Consider the following 19,564-nt stretch of genomic DNA (forward strand, 5'->3'; position numbering starts at 1 on the left):
TGCGGCGCGTGCCGGTCAGTCCGCTCCCTGAAGGGAAGAGGAGGAAACCCCCTGGACGCCCTCCATCCTCCTGAGGATCACCACGGGAGGAGCTTCAGTGGACCTGAGCGCCACAGAGGAGTTCCTCAGGGGAGAGACCTGGGGTTTCTGAACGTTTCAGCCCGTGAACACGAGTGCCATCAGTGTTCATATGTAGTGACGTGTTCTGTAGGAACATGTGAAACAAACGCTGGAGAACGTGACAGATCGTGTTCCAGCGACTCACGTTGTACCAGGAACAATAGGAGCTTCTAGAAGGACACGCCTCCATCCAGCAGCTCTTGAACGAGCTCGTGTCCTGTGAGGTCTGGATCTCTTTTCATCTTTCTAGATCTCTCTGGATCTCTCTGGATCTCTAAATTTCTCTCGATCTGTGGATCTCTCTAGATCTCTGGATCTCTCTGGATCTCTAAATCTCTCTAGATCTCTGGATCTCTGGATCTCGTTGCCTCCATCATGAGCAGGACGGCAGCGTTTCGGGACACAAACCTTCGCTCGCTGCTTCGCTCGCTGCGGACCGACATTGCGATGGCGGTCGACGACGCTTTTCCTCTCGTTCATGGTTTGGTGGACAAGAACATCATCACTGACCAACTGTTGAAGGTAAGAAAACAAGATGAACATCTGAATTCCAATTTCACGGTTTTCATTTTTTTTCCATTACAAAAAAATGACATTTGTGCAGCAATCAAACAGTGAAACCGAGAGTTTCACCACTGAGTAACGCTGGAACCACTTCCATGACGACGTGATGAGCGCACGGCTTCCTTCAGAGCTCCCCTCTTGTGTCCTAGGACACGCTGGAGAAGGAAAGCAGAGAAGGGATCCACAAGGCCGTGTACTTCCTGCTCTCTTGGCTCCTGGAGCGCCGCCGCTCCACCATCCAGGCTTTCTGGAGCAACTTGTCCAAAGACTACAACCTGCAGCGTTACCCCAAGCTGCAGGCGCTGCTGGCCGGCCTGCCGGCGCGTGAGTCTCAGAGCGTCTGCGTGAGGATCTGATGCTGTTTGAAATACAACCCAGACTAAAACATGGGATGGAAGTATATTCATCAAGAGGAAAGACGAATAATTCATTTCATAATGTATGTTATTTTACATAAGGTCCTTTAGTCCAAAGTCATTTTGTTAGAAGTAGAAGCTTCCATTTCCCATCCCAGCTTCCATACCTTCAGAAGAGTTTACTATCTACCTTCATGACGTTAAAAACCATTTCACAGAGCTCTTTATTCATTTATTAATATGCTGACACTGTGTTGGCAGGACCGGACGCCGCAGGCCGCAGATCCTCTGGAGGCCGCAAAGCCTCTCACACCAAGAAGAGGCGCCACAGGGAGAGAGACACGAACCCATCGGGTCTGCACCCGCAGTATCACGCCCAGACAAGCGACGGACCAGGTGACGTACAATAAGACGATATCACATCTGCCTCTCATGAAACATGAGCAAAGTGACTGAGCTCCTGATGGCACATGGTCCCCAGGCGGTAAAGTGCGGCTGTACAGAGTGAAGAGTGAAGCTGCCTCACAGATAACATCTGGAAACAGTAATTACAAATCATATTTCAACATACAACAGACCGTGATTTATTGTCATAAAACCTTTAACAATATTCTGCCACAGCTGTTCAGGCGTCTTCCTCCATGACTGAGCCTCCGGCCGCAGAGGAGATCCATGTCACACCGATGCTGAGCTCTGGTGGTAAACCACCTGTTCTTACTGGTCATGAATATGGATATTACTGCAGCATCATCACCACGTGTGAACGTTTGAATCATGAAGTGCTTCAGAGGAAACATGCTCCAGACAGAAGACAGACGCCTCCATGTTTTAGTCTCTGTTCTTCAACAGGAGACGCCAGACAAGTTGTTGGGGACTTTTCCTCCTGTGGTCAGCAGGAAGAGATGCACGAAGCGTCCAGAGCTGTTAGTACCATGTTCCACCACCAGGGGGAGCCAGCTGCAGGCTGCATGGTAGAGCAGCCGCTCCTTCAGACACTCAGTCTTTCCTGCTGCAGGTGTGCACGTTTGCTTTTGTTGTGTATCTGTGTGAGTAGGTGCAACACAATGATGACGAGTGCACAGTGTGTCAGGACGGAGGAGAGCTGATCTGTTGTGACGGCTGTCCTCGAGCTTTTCACCTGAGCTGCCTGGAGCCTCCGCTCACATCCATACCCAGGTGAAGCAAAGCATTTACACCACCTGTGTGTAATTATATATACATATTATATATATATATATATATATATATATATATATATATATACATATATATATATATATATGTATATGTGTATGTATATGTATATATGTATATGTGTATGTATATGTATATATGTATGTACTTGTACTTGTATGTATTAGCTTGTGATGCTGTTCTTCTCATCTCATACCTGAATGTGCAGTGGTTCGTGGCGATGTGAGCGCTGCTGTGGAAACAAAGTGAAAAGAGAGAATTATGCCCACATCCCTCTACAAGTTAGTACTGAAGGGAGTTTGTGTAGACTGCACATGCTGAATGTGTTTGTGTGTGTTTTTGTTGGTGGAACATGGATTCATTAGCACCTGTTGGTGAGCTGCTTTTGTTTTTCATGTTGCATGTCACTCATCTCGAAGTCTTCACGATCTGATGATACGACTTGAAGTCTGAGCGTCGTCTTCTTCTCCGGCTCATGGTTTATAATATTTCATGTCACAGCTCCTCAACGCCCAGCAAACCAACACGAGCTCCAGCGACGCCGTCGCAGACCTCTCCTCCTTCTCGCTCTCGTCCTCGCCTCTCAACGCTGAGACTGAGCTCAGAGACCAGGTGAGGAGTCTTCACTCTCCGTGACACTTCATTTGTCCTCTTCTGCCCTTGTGGCTCGTAGAGACTACCTGCAACACATAACTCACCTGTGCACCTGTGCAGCGCTCTGGTGGAGAGCTCGCTGTGAGCGAGGTGTGTGGAGTCTGTCACACAGCCGGAGGACCGCTGGCGCTCTGCCTGCAGTGTTTGCAGTGCTTCCACATGCACTGCCACTTCTCCCAGTAAGACCTCACTTCCTCTCTTCCTCTCTTCCTCACTTCCTCACTTCCTCTCTTCCTCTCTTCCTCACTTCCTCACTTCCTCACTTCCTCTCTTCCTCTCTCCCTCTCTTACTCTCTTCCTCTCTTCTTCTCTCCCTCACTTACTCTCTTCCTCTCTTCTTCTCTCCCTCACTTCCTCACTTCCTCACTTCCTCACTTCCTCTCCTCCTCTCCTCCTCTCTTCCTCTGGGTTCTGGTTAGTGCTAGTATTGATCTTTATTGTGCGTTAGGCGTGTGGTGATTGTGTTGCTGGAGGCGTCATGCGCCTGTGAATGAAGATCAATGATCAGAACACGGATGACTTGTGAATCCAGGTGATGACGTCATCACCTGGATTCCAGGTGATGATGTCATCACCGCTGGTGTTCACTGTGTTTCTCGTTATGTGATGAATTAAAGAGAAATTTCAGATTTCCGTTTGCATGTTCGGTAGAACATCAAATCCTCGTCTGACATCCTCCTGATCGCAGTATTGATTTAGTGACCTGATACCTGATCGCAGTATTGATTTAGTGACCTGATACCTGATCGCAGTATTGATTTAGTGACCTGATACCTGATCGCAGCTCTGTCTCCTGATCCATAGAGAGAAATCCATCTGCTCGTCCTGCTGCCGGCTCTGGAGCTCTGAGCAGGAGAACGCACTCACAGGCCTGCAGGTGTGTGTGTGTGTGTGTGTGTGTGTGTGTGTGTGTGTGCGTGTGTGCAGATGATCTACACATCTTGTTTGAAAATGATGCAGTGTAATCTGCGTAATGTCTTGTGTGTGTGTGTGTGTGTGTGTGTGTGTGTGTGTGTGTGTGTCTAGCTCTCCTCAGGGGTTCACACCCTAGTGGGTCCTGACCAGTGTTCATCCGTCTCTGAGCCCGTCCTCCATCAACATGAGCTGGACTCCATCCTGAGAGACGTGAGGCTCAGTTACATGTTGATGACACACGTACACACAACACAATATAACACAACACAACACCAGCATATAACACAATATGTTATATGCTGGTGTTGTGTTGTGTTATGTTGTGTTCTCTTGTGTTATATGCTGGTGTTATGTATAACACCAGCATATAACACAAGAGAACACAACATAAGGTGTGTGACACAAGGTGGCTGCACTTTGTGTCACACAGAAATAAAATGAGGAACAATCCATTCGTGATGTTTCATGAATGAATGAATGAATGAATGAATGAATCAAGACAAAAGGAAAACTGGTCCTGCATCTCCAAAGAGGGAACGTGGATGTGAACCCATGACCTGACCGCAGTGCAGTGATTCTCTGGTACAGATAGATGTCAGTGACGTCATCCTCTCCATGTTTTCCTCTTTGTCGTCACGTCCTGCGCCGGCTTCAGGACTCCCTCGTCTGGCAGTGGGCTTTCCCCGACGCCGCTCGGCCTCTTGCAGACGCCGACGGACGCTGCCAGTGACGGAGCGTCTGCAGGCCGGCGTCTCCTGAGGATTATCTCCTGAGGATCATCTCCTGAGGATCGTCTCCTGAGGATCGTCTCCTGAGGATCATCTCCTGAGGATCGTCTCCTGAGGATCGTCTCCTGAGGATCGTCTCCTGAGGATCGTCTCCTGAGGATCATCTCATGAGTATCGTCTCGTGAGGATCATCTCATGAGGATCATCTCATGAGGATCGTCTCCTGAGGATCATCTCCTGAGGATTGTCTCCTGAGGATCGTCTCGTGAGGATCGTCTCCTGAGGATTGTCTCCTGAGGATCGTCTCCTGAGGATCGTCTCCTGAGGATCGTCTCCTGAGGATCGTCTCCTGAGGATCGTCTCATGAGGATCATGATCACAGTTTGAAGTGATGCTGTCAAGTATCACTGATGATGTGAACATAAATAAATGGAGATTACTGAATGGAGTGAATGGAGTTGTCTTGTTTTCTAGCTTTCTGGTTGTGCTTTATTTGAGACAGAACATATTTCTTTAAATATTTTAACATGTATTTATGTATTTTTTTCAAACAGCAGGTTTTAAAATGTGCTCAGATAAATGTGAGTTCATTATTCACAGAATAAAATACATAATTGTGGTCCATAAAGCTACCGAGGACTCCGGCTGTAACACAGTCAGAGATGAGGACTCAGGCTGTAACACAGTCAGAGATGAGGACTCAGGCTGTAACACAGTCAGAGATGAGGACTCAGGCTGTAACACAGTCAGAGATGAGGACTCAGGGCCAATAAAAGAGACAATACAAACTTCCACATGTGCACAAAGACACACAACGGGTCCCTCTGACTGTGGAAGGATCCACACGTTACAGCAGATGGTTTTAATGCGACGCGGCACGCTGAGAAATGCTTCAGTTTCACAGGAATTCCTTGAAGACGATCACTCGGATGTGGAATGTTGTTTTTGTCAAGAGATTCAGTCTGAGGGACGCAGCTCGGCCAGGAAGGTTCTCAGGCCCAGAGGATGAGAAACATGCTCCAGTGTGTGTGTGTGTGTGTGTGTGTGTGTGTGTGCAACATGAGGAGAGAAAAGAGGAACCGGCTCTACAGTCTGCAGAATCACCAGGAAGTTGTTATTCGTGTCCAAACTACAGTTGTCATGTTTTTCTCATTCTGGCTGTTGGGTATATTTTACATAAACATGTGATTTTCTTTTCCTGTGAAGGAACATTACGACTTAACTATCATCACGCTGCTTCTTTATTCTACGTTATCACATCTAACTGAACATGTGTCTGTGAACGAACACACACTTCAGAACGTAGTGTATGATTAAAAACATGGTCACTGTCTCCATGAAGTCCTCACAAGAAGAGTTATCTAACATTTAGAGGTCTGAGCGCAAACAATCTTGTTTGTAATCAGGCATTTGGTAAAACTATAATGTTTGCTGATGGCCTGAATATTGGTGCAGCATATCTTTGATCTCACATATCTGATCCCACATATCTGATCCCACATATCTGATCTCACATATCTGATCCCACATATCTGATCTCACATATCTGATCTCACATATCTGATCTCACATATCTGATCTCACATATCTGATCTCACATATCTGATCCCACATATCTGATCTCACATATCTGATCCCACATATCTGATCTCACCTCATTCTTATTCGATGTCAAATGAGGAAGCCATGTCACAGAGGTATGAAGAATATGAGTAATGTCTTGTGTAAGACATTACTCATCCTTCATCTTCTTGTCTGAGGCTGGTTGACGTTTCAGGAAACGATGTCCTCTTGCTTTTCCCCTGAGAGTGAACTGGACCTGTGAGCTGCTTCTGTCCAACAGGAACAAACAGAGCGATCCAGTTATTGGTATGGAACGAAAACAAATACTTTCTACACGACAACCTCGTTCACGTCCATGAAACGCTGCTTCATCCGGCTCATGAACACGTTTCTATTCATTTTGGGAGACTCAGTGTTTCTCTCAGTTAAATGTTTGTAAAGACAGAACGCAAGAGTTCAAATAACATTAGTGAGATTTATGAACACTCACTTTTCTCTCTGTGTGAAGGTTACATTCCTTGAAGAAACACACACACACACACACACACACACACACACACACACACACATCCTGTTATGACTCTGTTGGTCACGGGCCTGGAATTCTTTGGAAAACTCTGATAGGTGTGATTCCCACGCTTTGCATCCTCCTGCCGTCCAGAGTGTGTTGTTGCTGCTGTGCATGTCCTGAGGGTTTCAGGTGAACCTGCTCCACCTGCAGGCAGAGACCCCCTGCTGTGTGTCATCGTTCACTTCATTGTCTGTTTCATAAGTTTCATAAGTAGAAGCTCTGAGGAATAAGAGCCATGAAAAACACTTTGTTTAACTCAAGTTTGATGTGTTTCTGATCTCACTGAAGTGGATCAGAACATTCTGCTAGCTGGATACACACACACACACACACACACACACACACACACACACACACACAGTGTAAAGGTGATATTTAAGGGGCGTTTTCTTGCCGGTGTAACTGAATCGATCTGAATCTCGACTCGAGGCAAGAGTCAAAAACAATGATCACTTTTCTGTCTTTTCTCTTTCACGATGCAGCCAGAATAATCTGGCATGCGGCGGCTCCCAGAATCTGTTAATCTGTCTAGATATTCATTTAATGTGATTTACAGCGGTGTCGTGAAAGTGACGGTCAGTGGTCCGTTCACAGCAGGAAGGTCAGCTCTTCCAGCCCTGTGCTGAAGAAAGCTCCACCTCTGAGGCTGTACTGACACGCTGGCAGCCAGATTGCAGGCTTGTCTTTGGGCTGGAGCTGTAAACACAGCGGAGGAACCTCGTTAGGACATTCCAGAAACGTCCTCAACTGGGAATTCTTGGAAGAGCTTCTCTCCTGTTTGCATTTTTCCTTCAGGGCAGCGGCGTTAACATGGCCTCCTTTGATCACCGCCCCGAGGGAGGGTTAGAGGAGGGATGGAGGTCAGCAGATGTCCGGCAACGAGACGGTGGTGACGCAGACACAGTTAATAACTTCAGTCCCACAGACGTCTACAGAAGTTTCCTCAAACAAAGCATTCATGTAAAACTATGAACTTTTACTGGACAGCAGCTAAACCACTAGCATTATGCTAATATGCAAAGCTGTTGTAACAGTAGAGGAAAAGAGTCATAAAGTCAGCAAAGTGTTCCAGTAATGAGAGAGCAATACGAACATTTATAGATATGTTTTGCTCCCATTAGCCACACGCTGCACGTCCTTCCAGAACAGTTATGGTGGCAGCAGAATACTTTCTGAATACTTTTTGTGAGCAATCTTTGTGTTGTGATGTCTTCACAAGAAACTAGTTTCTGATCCAGAGAACTCAGTCAATCTGAGCAGGAACAGAAAACCATCAGAGTCTGTTAAACAAGTTCATTTCTACGCTTGTCTTCACTCGGAGAAGAGCTGCTGTCCAACAACTGACTCTCTGGAGGCGGGTTAGTGTGTAATGTTACACAACGTAACCATGGAGTGTTGCACAACAGCAGAATGACATGAGGGAGTGCACATGTCTGGTATGTTAGAGATGTGCTGCCAGCAGCAGGGCGTGTCTCTCTGGGACGTTCCACAAGCGTAACTTCAATATAATGAAGTTTATTTATATTTATATTTACATCCGCAGCTGAAACATTCACCTCTTCTATTTTATCTTTTAGCATTTAGTCACGAGTCGACTGTGAAGTCTAACATCGTCATCACATATTGTAGAGATGAAGATGAACCTCCAATCAAACACACACACACACACACACACACACACACACACACACACACACACGCCGTCATGTGCAGAGCTGCTGAGCAGACAGCCTTCAGGTCTCTGGCTGTGCGGAGGCTCCAGGCCGGATGGCTCTCTGCGGCCTGCAGGACGGAGCTCAGGGCGGCTCCAGGCCGGCTTGTTGCTGTCGGTCGGCATGTCGCCTGCGGATGTTTTCTCAGCTCTGAAGGCCGGTTTGGTGTTCATGACGCCAGCTGCCTCGCTAACGGTGGACATTTTGGTGAAGTTACGCGCTGAAGGTCGGAACGACTGAGAAGTAGATCCAGAAAAGTGAATAGTCGCTCCACACAGTGAACAAACTGGCTGCTAGCTTGGTGGCTGCTAGCTTTCGTTGTGCTCCTTCACGACACTTTTCCATCTTGACTCCTGACACACAGCAGAACGACAGGAAACTCTGCCAAGCTGCACTTCAGAGACATGAGCGAAAGGAGAAATTGAATTTAATGATCAGTTTCCTTGTATAGGAACATGTTTGCTAGCTTAGCTTAGCATACTTACTGCAAACAAGAGTGAAACTGCTAGCATGCTCAGTCCAAACAACACAACTCTGAACTCAACTCGTAACACTGCTGCACACACCTCAACACGACACATCTTTGTCTGGTGTGACTCACGTCTGAAGTCTTTTGCTGTGAACGTCTGGAAATCCCCTCGAAGCAGCCGGACCTGCTGCCACATGCAGAGACTCTTCACTCACAGCATGACCCAGTGGATGTGTAAGTCCACAGAGGACTCAGGTCACAGGATGCTTTCACTATTTGCCTCGACATCATCTTGAAATGCAGCTCGGCATCACGACCACATGCAGCTGAGGCCGGCCTGAGAGCACAGCACCTTCCTCTGTGTATTGTGTGTATTGTGTGTATTGTGTGTATTGTGTGGCGTGTGAAGCAGGAAGCGTGGACCTGAGCGCCGAGCAGAAGAAGCCGTCTGCTGCTTCCGACACTATCAGTGACATTCCTCACCGCATGTCAGGTGACCTCGCCTGCTCTCTGCCCTTCTTCCCACGCGACACCGCCACATGCAGCCAGTCCCTCCAGCTGTCGCTCCAGACGAGAGTCCAAAGAGATGGAGACGTTAGGATGCATGAAGGAACAAAGGAGATCAGAGTCACACAGTTTAACAACCAGGCAAATCTCTCTTTACATAATCATATAAACTGTGACAGGTAAACAGCCTCATCCATGTAACGTGTCCTCATGAAGCGGCGATGCCTGCAGCTCATTTCAAAGCATCTCTGAGTAGAACAAGAGATCCTAATGACAACGTGCTCGGGTTATATTCATCACAGGTGTGTTGTGTCTCAGAGGTTGGAAGGTGTTTTGTGGTTAAACTCATGAATCTCTTCTTCATGTTCATTTCATGAGGAGCAAGAGCAACGTTATAGACAGAGTATGACTCTTGTGTCATACGCTGTGAGTCAAGTGGAGGAGCGTGTTTCATGGATATTAATTAAAAGAGGCTCCGCATTAATGGTGAAGTGGAGCTCTTTAACCTTCTCCTCCTCTCTGCAGTTGAAGACTTTTCTTTTGCGTTAGTTCAACAAAGCACCAGACCAAACACCTCATGAACGAGCCGTTCATCGTATGAGAAGAAACAGTTTGTGGATGAAGGCCGGCGGCGCTGGAAGATGTTGAAAGAGAGGAAGAGGAAGATTCACACACACACACACACGCACGCACACACACACACACACGCACGCACGCACGCACGCACGCACGCACGCACGCACACACACACACACACACACACACACACACACACACACACACGCACACACACACACACACACACACACACGTCTTCCTGCCTCCCTCCACCCAGACGTTTCTCCTCAGGGTTCAGGGTATTTTTAGACTCTCGTGGTGGAACTGCTAGTTTGATTCTTTCCTTGTTGCCTCACTTGTTTCATGTTTCCAGTGAAACCTCAAGAGCAAGATGATTTTACTGAGTAAAGCAACAATACAATTAGGTTTTATTTTCCTCAAAGCCGCTCTTCTCTGCACAAACACAGAATTACTCATGAGGTGAGTCGCGTCTGCTCGAGGTCGTCTCCTGTCACTCAGGAATCCTGCAGCCGGTCAGATGTTCGTCTCCATCACGGCTTCTGAAGGCCTCCTTCACTTCCAGGGCGAGCCTCATTGTGCTGCAAGCTCACAGGAAGTGAGGCACAATGGAGGACAAAATGGCCAGAGGCGTTGTCCAGCAGCAGATACACACACACACACACACGCACACACACACACGCACACACGCACACGCACGCACACACACACACACACACACACACGCACACACACACACGCACACACACACACGCACACACACACACACACACACACACACACACACGCACACACACGCACACACACACACACACACACACACACACACACACACACACACACACACGCACACACACACACACACACACACACACACACACACACTCAGGGAGCAGAGGAAGTAGTGAGGTGGTGTTAAATGACACCACCTCACTCTGAAAGGTGGAGCTCCTCCAGTCTGGAGCTGAAGAGGAAACGAGTTCTTCTGAGCCGCCGCCTCAGAGACCCAGAGGCTGCTTCTTAAAAGAGCCCATTTCATCTGAAACACGACGGGAATGTGTGTGTGTGTGTGTGTGTGTGTGTGTGTGTGTGTGTGTGTGTGTGTGTGTGTTTATTTAAAGAGGAAAGAGCAGAGAGATAATGTGGACACACACTATCGTCAGTTCAATACCAACTCATTGTGTCTATGGATTTGGGGTTTAATGAGATAATCATCCTGAGGCAGTGAACACAAACTGTACAACAATCAATGAGCTTTCATTGCATCGTGTTCGGCTGGAGGGACACGAGGATTCTCCTGACACATGATCTGTAAACCTCCATGTTCCTTTTCTGTCTCCTCACCACAAAAGCATGATGAGTCTGTTGTGACGGACATCTCTGCTCTTTAAGTCCTGGACATGCACCTCCAGGATAGTACAGAAACAAAGCCCGCCATGAAGGTCTGCTTTCTCCCTGCAGGCGAGCACTTTTGTATCTTCAAGACAACAACAACGAGGGTCCTCGTGTTGGAGAAGATGCATACATGAACTGAAAGAGCAGTGAACTCAGCAGGGTTCAGACTGTGATGGCAGCAGGACGGCTGTTGGAGCGGAGCCCATCTGGAGCCTCTGCTGCTGCTACAAAGAGCCACTGTGGTGACGGAGGACAGCTGCCCCACACACACACACACACACACACACACACACACACACACACACACACACACACACACACACACACAGTTTATATCATGGACTAGTCAGGGAGTCATAAATACTTTGCATGATCTTAACTAGGTCAAGAATTCTTTGATCATGAGCTTTAGAGTTATTGAGTGCTGGAGAGAGGAGGAACACACGTCTATGGATTCCTGCCAACAAGACTTTATAATAAATCCCTCTGCTCAGATCCTTCTGAACATTTTAAACAAAAGGTCTGAAATGCCCCTCTATGGCATGATTTACTGAGACTTCTGTTCAGTCGGTGCTTTTAGTTTTTCTGTTCCACTTTTCCTTGAATCCAACCTGTTGAGTTCATTGGAGAAACACACGTCCAGTGCAAACACGTACAACCCTGCGGAGTCTCTCAGCATGCAGACAGGGGGCTTCTCCTGCGCGTGCACGGAGCATTCATGCATCCATTATGAGCGCGCGGGTCCTATCGATCACAGACTTCATTGAACTCTCATTGGGAACGCGCGCGCCGCAGCCCCGCCCCTCCCGTGTGGCTCTCCGCGTTTGATCCCAGAGGGACTTCGCGTTTGACATTCCTGGCATTCCGACCTCCGTCCCTCCTCGTTACTGATTCTCCTGCTTCCACAGCGCAGCGGCGGCGGGAGACGCGACACGAAGGACGAAGGAACGAAGGAACGAAGGACGAAGGAACGAAGGAAAGAAGGAAAGTACTCACGGAAACAGCGGAACTAGAGTTTTAACGACGAGAACAAGGTTTCATTAGGATGAGCGCGTGAGCTGGTAAGAAGAGTCTCTCTCTCTCTCTCTCTCTCTCTCTCTCTCTCTCTCTTCGACACACAACAGAACAACGAGCACAAACACGCAGAAAGTACCGTCTGGTTCCGTCGTGTGAGGTTATAGTGGCTGAGGACGTTGGACGGTGTGTATGTGTGTGTGTGTGTGTGTGTGTGTGTGTGTGTGTGTGTGTGTGTGTGTGTGTGTGTGTGTGTGTGTTTGTGTGTATCTGTGTGTGTGTGTGTGTGTGTGTGTGTGTGGTGTGTTTGTGTGTTTTTAAACCAGAGAAGAAGTGATTTTGTTGTGCGGGTTTCGGCGCTTTGCTCTCCGTGAGACTGGAATGTATTTTTCCTGCGTGGAGCAAAGTCTCCACTTCTCTGAGTTGTCGCTGTTGGCGAATCAGACTGAAAGCTGCAGTGTTCCTGTTGTACTTTTAAACTCGAGCTAAAACATCAACCAGCTGGCTTTATGCATTATATGAGGATGTGTGTGCATTCTGTGAGTGTAGCGGGTGTTGTTATTTCCTACATGCCTCAAACGCAGCTTTCACCTGTCCTGTTCAGTTGTCTCCTGTTATCAAAACGTTTGACTGATTGTACTTTATTTCCTCTTCTGCTCTTTTCCAGGTTGGCATCCGATTTATTGAAATATTTTCAAGATAAGACAGAGATTGACAGAAGATAACAACGCACACGAAGCGCGATGTCGTCCACTGAAGAGCCGTCTGGGACGGTCCTGCACCGGCTGATCCAGGAGCAGCTGCGCTACGGAAACCCCACGGACACCCGCACCTTACTGGCCATCCAGCAGCAGGCCCTGCGTGGAGGCAGCGGGCCCAGCAGTGCAGGCGACATGGCCAGGAGCCCCCGCTCCTCTTTGGAGAGTCTCACCCAGGAGGACGCCCCGTTCCCCCAGCTCTCTGCGAGGCAGGAGCCCCAGGGCCAGGAGCACCAGGGCGACTACCACCACTCAGAAAGCGGCTACCAGCTCTACCAGCTGCACGGGGAGGAGCTGCCCACGTATGAGCAGGCCAAGGTGCACTCTCAGTACCTGGCCTCCCACTGGAGCCCCGCAGGCCCCACCAGGCAGCTCCACGAAGGGCTCCTGCACGAGGGGGCCTTCCACGAAGAGGCAGATCTGATGGAGCTGAAGTGCAGCCACGTGCGGTCGCTCAGCGAGCATCGCATGCAGATATCGCTGGAGAGGAGCGATGCGGCTACTAAAGCAGAAGCCATCAAGAGCACCTCCTACCCTGAGCTGGCTTACTACGTACCGCAAGGCCTCCAGAGCTCAAGGCAGAGCCTGGACAAGCGCACCCCACCTCCGGAGTACTCGACCCCCCTGCAGGGCCACGGATTCATCCCTCATCAGGCCCAGGAGCAGCACAGGTACGCAGACGAGCGCAGAAGGCTCGGTCATGTGGGATTGTGTGTGAATGTTTTCTCTCCCACCATTAATCACATGACATCACATTCTGTGGTGAAGCCAGACTTGCATTCACCTCCCAGGGCTCGTCATTGTGTCTCGCACACGTAAACACATACTTATCACTGTGAGTCACACCGGACTGCGTACCAACTGCTTTCTGGAATACTTTGAGGTGAACAAGTCCAGCCCTGCAGGTTTTTGTAATGCCGGCATAGTGGAACAGGATAGGTTCACATGCTTGTGTTGCCTTGGATGCCTTGACAAAAGTATGTTCCTCATTTAGGCTTTTACATTCTTTATAGCCTCTGGAGTCAGCGCGTCTGCCCCTTGATAGACGGCCACAGAGGGATATTTCAGATGCCTTGCTCCTTATAGCTGGACCCAAACCTTCTGAATGTGTTCCCTCTGCGATGTCTGTCTCGTAGGTACGAGCAGTCGGGTCAGCCAGCTGAAGTGCCCTGCTACAGCGCCTTCACCAGCCTGCCCCCTGCTGGCCTGGAGGAGCCCAACCAGGTGGAGCTGCTGCTGATGGAGAACGAGAGGCTGAGGCAGGAGCTGGAAGCTCACCGGGAAAAGACGGGCCGCATTCAGAAGGTAAGGACGGATATCCGTGAGAGAAAGTCTTATTGTCATTTATTGCAGGTCCAAAACTCGCTTTCCGTGTCATTCACGGGAGTTTCATCTTACTTATTGAAGCCCAACACAGACGGAGGGGTTGTCACAACATCCGCCACTCCATTTCAGAGGGAAACGCTCCAAAGTTATTTAGCTGCTGACCAGCCAGACATCATCCTCCCCCACACCTGCTTATGAAACCCAAGCCGGTCAACAGTTGTCTCCCTGAGCTCCAGCTCCCTCATCTGGACGGACAGACGAGAGCAGCAGCTGCTACCTTCCACGCCACCGAGGCACAAACAGGTCGCGGCCCGCTCCTGTGTTCAGACACTGCTTTCATTGTGGGCTGACCTTGTGGCGGCCGCAGTGTGCGTGCCGGTGTGTGTTTCGTTCCAGGGAGGCCATAGATTTTCAGCGTAATCTAGGGCTCGTCCGACAGCAGTTGATCGGGCGGTGACCCGCACACACAGCTGAAGGGCTTGGGGTCCGCGGCAGGTGGGCTGCTGTGTGCAAAGTGAAAGGTCTCTGTAGTTTTTCCACCAAACGGCGCGTTCCCACCTTCTCCCTGAGCCTGCTGCTTTGTGATGGACTCTCCCACCGGACAGGCCTGAGATCAGCATCTTTTCCTGATCGCCGCGGTGGAACAACAGCTTCACTGACACTCGACACCTCAGCCGGTCTCTGCTCAAAATGCACCAGCTCGCTGCTGGAGTTATGTCACGTCGCTGGTCTCAGCCTGAAGGAATTATAATTGCTGGGTTTGGAAAGTTTTCCCCGTCGGGCCGCAGCCCTGAGTCAACACGCCGTGTGGAGCGAGAAAGCTGCGTTTTCTTTTCCACAAGCATGCACACCTTCCCTCTGCTGGCAGCCGCCCAGACCTGTGTGTGTGTGTGTGTGTGTGTATGTGTGTGTGTGTGTATGTGTGTGTGCGTGTGTGTGTGTGTGTGTGCGCTGTGCTGCGTACGTGCACTCTCCTGTGCGCTCATACACCTGGAACGAGAGCTATCAGCCCTCAGGAATGTAGATATGAATCAGTCTCACAGGGAGTGGTGTTAAATTCCTTTGCAGAATTATACTGCGCACGTGCGCACACACACACACACACACACACACACACTGGGTGTACTGTATACACACGAGCAGCCTGTTGTACATGTTGTATCTCTGCGCTGTGACAACATGAGTCAACATTCCAGCTCCCTGGCATGTGAAGGAGGTTAACCCAAAGTTCCTCTTCTCCACCTTCTCCTTTTCTCTCCTCTCGCTCTCCAAAATCTTCCCCTCATCTTCTTTTCTTCCCTTTTTTCAGTTGGAGCAAGAGATCCAGCGCATTTCAGAGGCTTATGAGACGCTGATGCAGGGCAGCTGTAAGAGGGAAAACCTGGAGCAGACGCTGAGGAGGAGGCTGGTGGCCGAGATCAGGAGGCTGCAGGACTTCAACAGAGACCTGCGAGGTACACAGACACCACGCCAGCTGAGCAGACCCTGATAACACCACATCCAGACTTCACAGCAAAGTCTCATTCTAAAACCTGGCTGCTTTACAGAGAACTTGGAAAATGCCAGAACGCATGTGGCCAAAGAAGTGGAAGCAGCCGACCGTAACCAGCACATCATGGCCAAGCTCCTTGAACAAAGTGAGTGTCATTGTCTCCGGCCGTCCTCTCCCGGCTCTATGGAGCATCCTCCTTTGTGGTCAACATGCCTGATTGGATTGGACCGATAGCATAGCATGGGGCCCTTGTTGAAGCTCAGGGCGTCCTGCCTGCAGGAATGTCTCTTGCATAACCTCGGCTCATTTGGTGAGAACGCGCGATAATAGGGAATTTAATCCACGCAGGTCTTTGCAAAGGGAGAGGCGCAGGCTGCAAGTCACACGGCAGCAGTGGAAGTGACAGAAATGAGGTTCCCCCACCTGTTGTCCGTGTGATTCATGCTGTCTGTTGAAGGAACTGGCTCGAGCAGAGCGCTGGCGTTTGTATGGCCTTGATGAGGAATGGCCTGAGCTATGTGGGTCAAAGGGAGAGGGCGGCTTTCTCCCCCTTCCTCCTCCTCCTCCTCCTCCTCCTCCTCCTCCTCCTTCCTCTCAGCATTCCAGGAGTGCTTTGCTAAATGAAGAACACTGGCCACCATGTAGCTGCGCTGGTGCTTATTACTGCGGTTGCACTCAGGAGGGAGAACTTATGGTTTGAAGCTGAATGCATTTGAGAAAAGAACCTCAGAGCACTTTAGCTCAAAACTACTATTAAGATCGCCACATTCATGAAAACATGCCATTAACCTGCCATCTTCTCCTCTTCCCGGGCTCCAGACGAGGAGCAGAACTCGGAGCGCGAGCGCGTGGAGCGCGAGCTGCAGCGGCTCCGGTCCTCAGCCGAGGAGCAGAGCCTGAGGGCCAAGCGCCTGGAGGAGGCGCTGGACGCCGCTCACGGACGAGGTCGCCAGCTGGAGGAGGAGCTGAGGAGGAAGAGGGCTTATGTGGAGAAGGTGGAGAGACTTCAGAGTGCGCTGGCCCAACTCCAGTCCACCTGCGAGAAGAGGGAGAGCCTGGAGATGAAGCTGAGGACGCGACTGGAGCAGGAGCTCAGGAGCCTGAGGGCGCAGCAGGTAAATGTGCTCGGCCGCAACCAAAAGCCTGATTTCTGGACTGTGTCCCTGAAGTAGCTTCAGTTTCCATGCCAGCTGGTTTCAAGCCTCCTCCCCCCTCCAGCGGCAGTCGCAGCCTCCAGGAGTCACCGTGGGCTCGCTCCACGAGCGCCTGCGGGAGCGCGAGGAGAGGATCCTGGCCCTGGAGGCCGACATGGTGCGCTGGGAGCAGAAGTACCTGGAGGAGAGCACCATGAGGCAGTTCGCCATGGAGGCGGCCGCCACGGCCGCCGCCCAGAGGTACACACCTTCACCTTCTGCTTCGCGTTCGCTGAGACGTTTTTCTCCAGCTCATGAATTTGAGTCAAAGCGTTATCTCTTCCTCCACAGAGACACCACCATCATCAACCACTCGCCCTGCCACTCCTCCAACAACAGCTTCAACGACGACCTGCCGGCTGCCGACTGCAGGAACCAGGAGATGGAGAACAGGATCCGCGCTCTCTATGCCCAGATCTTGGAAAAGGACGCCGTGATCAAGATCCTCAACCAGCGGCTCCATCAGGACCAAGGGAGGAAGGAGGAGCAGCGGACCCGCACCGACCTCCTGAGTACAGCGCCGCTCCGGCCGGCCTCCTCCACCCCCTCCATCAGCACCGCCAGAAGCATCGCCAGAGGCAGTGGTGAGGATCCTTCTGCTGCCTTTTAAGTACATGCACATGTCGATGGCACTGAAGCCCAGTAGCCGACTGTACCTCTGACGGGGACGCTTGTCTTCCAGGGAAGAGTCTCTCCGATGATCAGACTTCACCTCCCGGCCAGTTCTCCACTCAGTCCGAACCGGGAACGCTGGAGCGGCGGGCGGAGGGACCGACAGCCGAGGAGGCGAAGCTGCACAGCGGTGAGCAACCTGTCAGAGACACAGGAGTTGTTGGTTTGGAGGACCAATAATCCATCCAATAGTGCTCTGTGTGAATATTGAACGCTAAATAATTTGCAATCAACGAGCCTTCATGAGCTCAGACTCCACTACTCACACAACATGCAGCATCCAGTGTTCATTTAGAAAAGAGAGTAACTCAGATTGATTAACCCGGCCGCCTCCTCACCAGCCAATCAGACGGCAGCGTCCAGGTTCATCATGTGGGCTTTGAGGAACGCGCATGTTAGGAAATAGATTCTGTTGACTGAGCATATTTACACATCGTGATCTGTTTGCTGTGGAGAATCTGTGTTAACCTCCAGTCATTGAGAGCTGAGCTCCATCCTGGACTTTCTTCTGATGTCGCGTGGAGCGTTTATATATTTGTTCATTCTCTCCTTCAGACAAAGCAGCGTCCAAGAAGTTGCTCTTGAACCCCTTCAGAGGCCTGGACGAGCTGGAGTCAGAGGCCGTGGAAATCTTCATTTAAAAGCCGAGAGGTGGATTTTGAATGAGCGGAAAAACTATTCTGAGAATCTGTGAAGAGTGCAAGTCTTTGAATAGAGAGTGGATTAAATATTGGATGCGAGAATTTTGTGGAAAGAGGCAACGCGTGAAGAAAAACAGACTGTTTTCACATTTGTAGAGGAAGAGCTGCTCTCTCAGCTGCAGGCTGCAGGCGGTCTGCTCGGCTGCAGGAGAGAAGATCTTCTGAGGTACCTGGATAGAGGATCGTAAAGGGGCAACAGATGTATGCCAACATATTTATATAAATATATGTGTATATTTATACATATATAATTGCTGCTCCCCCTCCATCTCCTGTCTCACCCTGTGAATTAAGAAGCTCCATATTTATCTTACCTGGTTTCCACATTCCCCAAATATGAACTTCAGCTTGATGCTCTTCTGAGTAGATGATCTAAAGGTCATGATGTGACCTCCACTGCTCGCTCTGAAATACAAACGTCTGAGTCCCCTCATTCCATCACATGGATCTTATCTGTTTGGAAGACTCTGTTCAGTTCCCTCATGACATGAAGCCGCCTCTCTCGGTCCTGCAGCTGGTCCTGCAGCTGGTCCTGCAGCTGGTCCTGCAGCTGGTCCTGCAGCTGGTCCTGCAGCTGGTCCTGCAGCGCTGTGAGCGATGAGCTGCAGCCTGGAGAAGACCATGCGTCTGCAGGTGTTGCATCACGGAGTTGATTTCATCATCTGCTTTTAGGATGACGTGTTCCTTCTGTTCAGTGTGTGTGTGTGTGTGTGTGTGTGTGTGTGTGTGTGTGTGTGTGTGATGACAGGATGTGTGTGTCCTGACGGTGAAGCTGCTGGTCTGCTCACCATCGTGGGATTCAAGTTAAACTGCACCGTGTTGTTGTTGTTTGTACTGTGAGCTTTGAACTAACAAACAGGTTCATTATTATTATTATTTTAATATTATTATTATATTTTATACAGATGTTTGTGTTGTTTTAGATTAGCTTTGAGCCGGCTGCCAAAGAGTTTGATGTGTGTTTGTTGTAAGTTATGTGCAGACAATCACGGTCAAGCTGTACACAAGCAACAAGTGTTGACTCAAACATTTCTGTGAACAAACAATATGAAGGTTTTTACAGTTGAGTTCATGCAACATTTCA

General features: G+C 49.7%; 2 protein-coding genes across 2 annotated transcripts; both read left to right on the forward strand.

Annotated features, from left to right (window-relative positions):
• Nucleotides 1-325: 325 nt before the first annotated feature.
• On the forward strand, nucleotides 326-4,533 carry aire (autoimmune regulator). The gene is made up of 12 exons (XM_068599892.1): nucleotides 326-642; nucleotides 834-1,008; nucleotides 1,302-1,436; nucleotides 1,662-1,739; nucleotides 1,890-2,011; nucleotides 2,095-2,216; nucleotides 2,443-2,515; nucleotides 2,736-2,846; nucleotides 2,949-3,067; nucleotides 3,693-3,765; nucleotides 3,915-4,043; nucleotides 4,459-4,533. Exons 1-12 carry the CDS (start codon nucleotides 496-498, stop codon nucleotides 4,531-4,533), a joined length of 1,359 nt encoding a protein of 452 aa, XP_068455993.1. The 5' UTR covers nucleotides 326-495.
• A 7,652-nt stretch (nucleotides 4,534-12,185) lies between these two features.
• amotl2b (angiomotin like 2b) lies at nucleotides 12,186-19,564 on the forward strand. The gene is made up of 10 exons (XM_068569945.1): nucleotides 12,186-12,385; nucleotides 13,006-13,767; nucleotides 14,233-14,401; nucleotides 15,732-15,876; nucleotides 15,970-16,059; nucleotides 16,734-17,029; nucleotides 17,133-17,308; nucleotides 17,399-17,691; nucleotides 17,790-17,909; nucleotides 18,335-19,564. The coding sequence occupies exons 2-10, from the start codon at nucleotides 13,082-13,084 to the stop codon at nucleotides 18,418-18,420; spliced, it is 2,061 nt and encodes a 686-aa protein (XP_068426046.1). The 5' UTR covers nucleotides 12,186-12,385; nucleotides 13,006-13,081; the 3' UTR covers nucleotides 18,421-19,564.

Source organism: Clinocottus analis, unplaced genomic scaffold (assembly GCF_023055335.1).
Source record: "Clinocottus analis isolate CAN_PGR_092001 unplaced genomic scaffold, fCliAna1.0.p SCAF_11, whole genome shotgun sequence".
Taxonomy (NCBI): Eukaryota; Metazoa; Chordata; class Actinopteri; order Perciformes; family Cottidae; genus Clinocottus; species Clinocottus analis.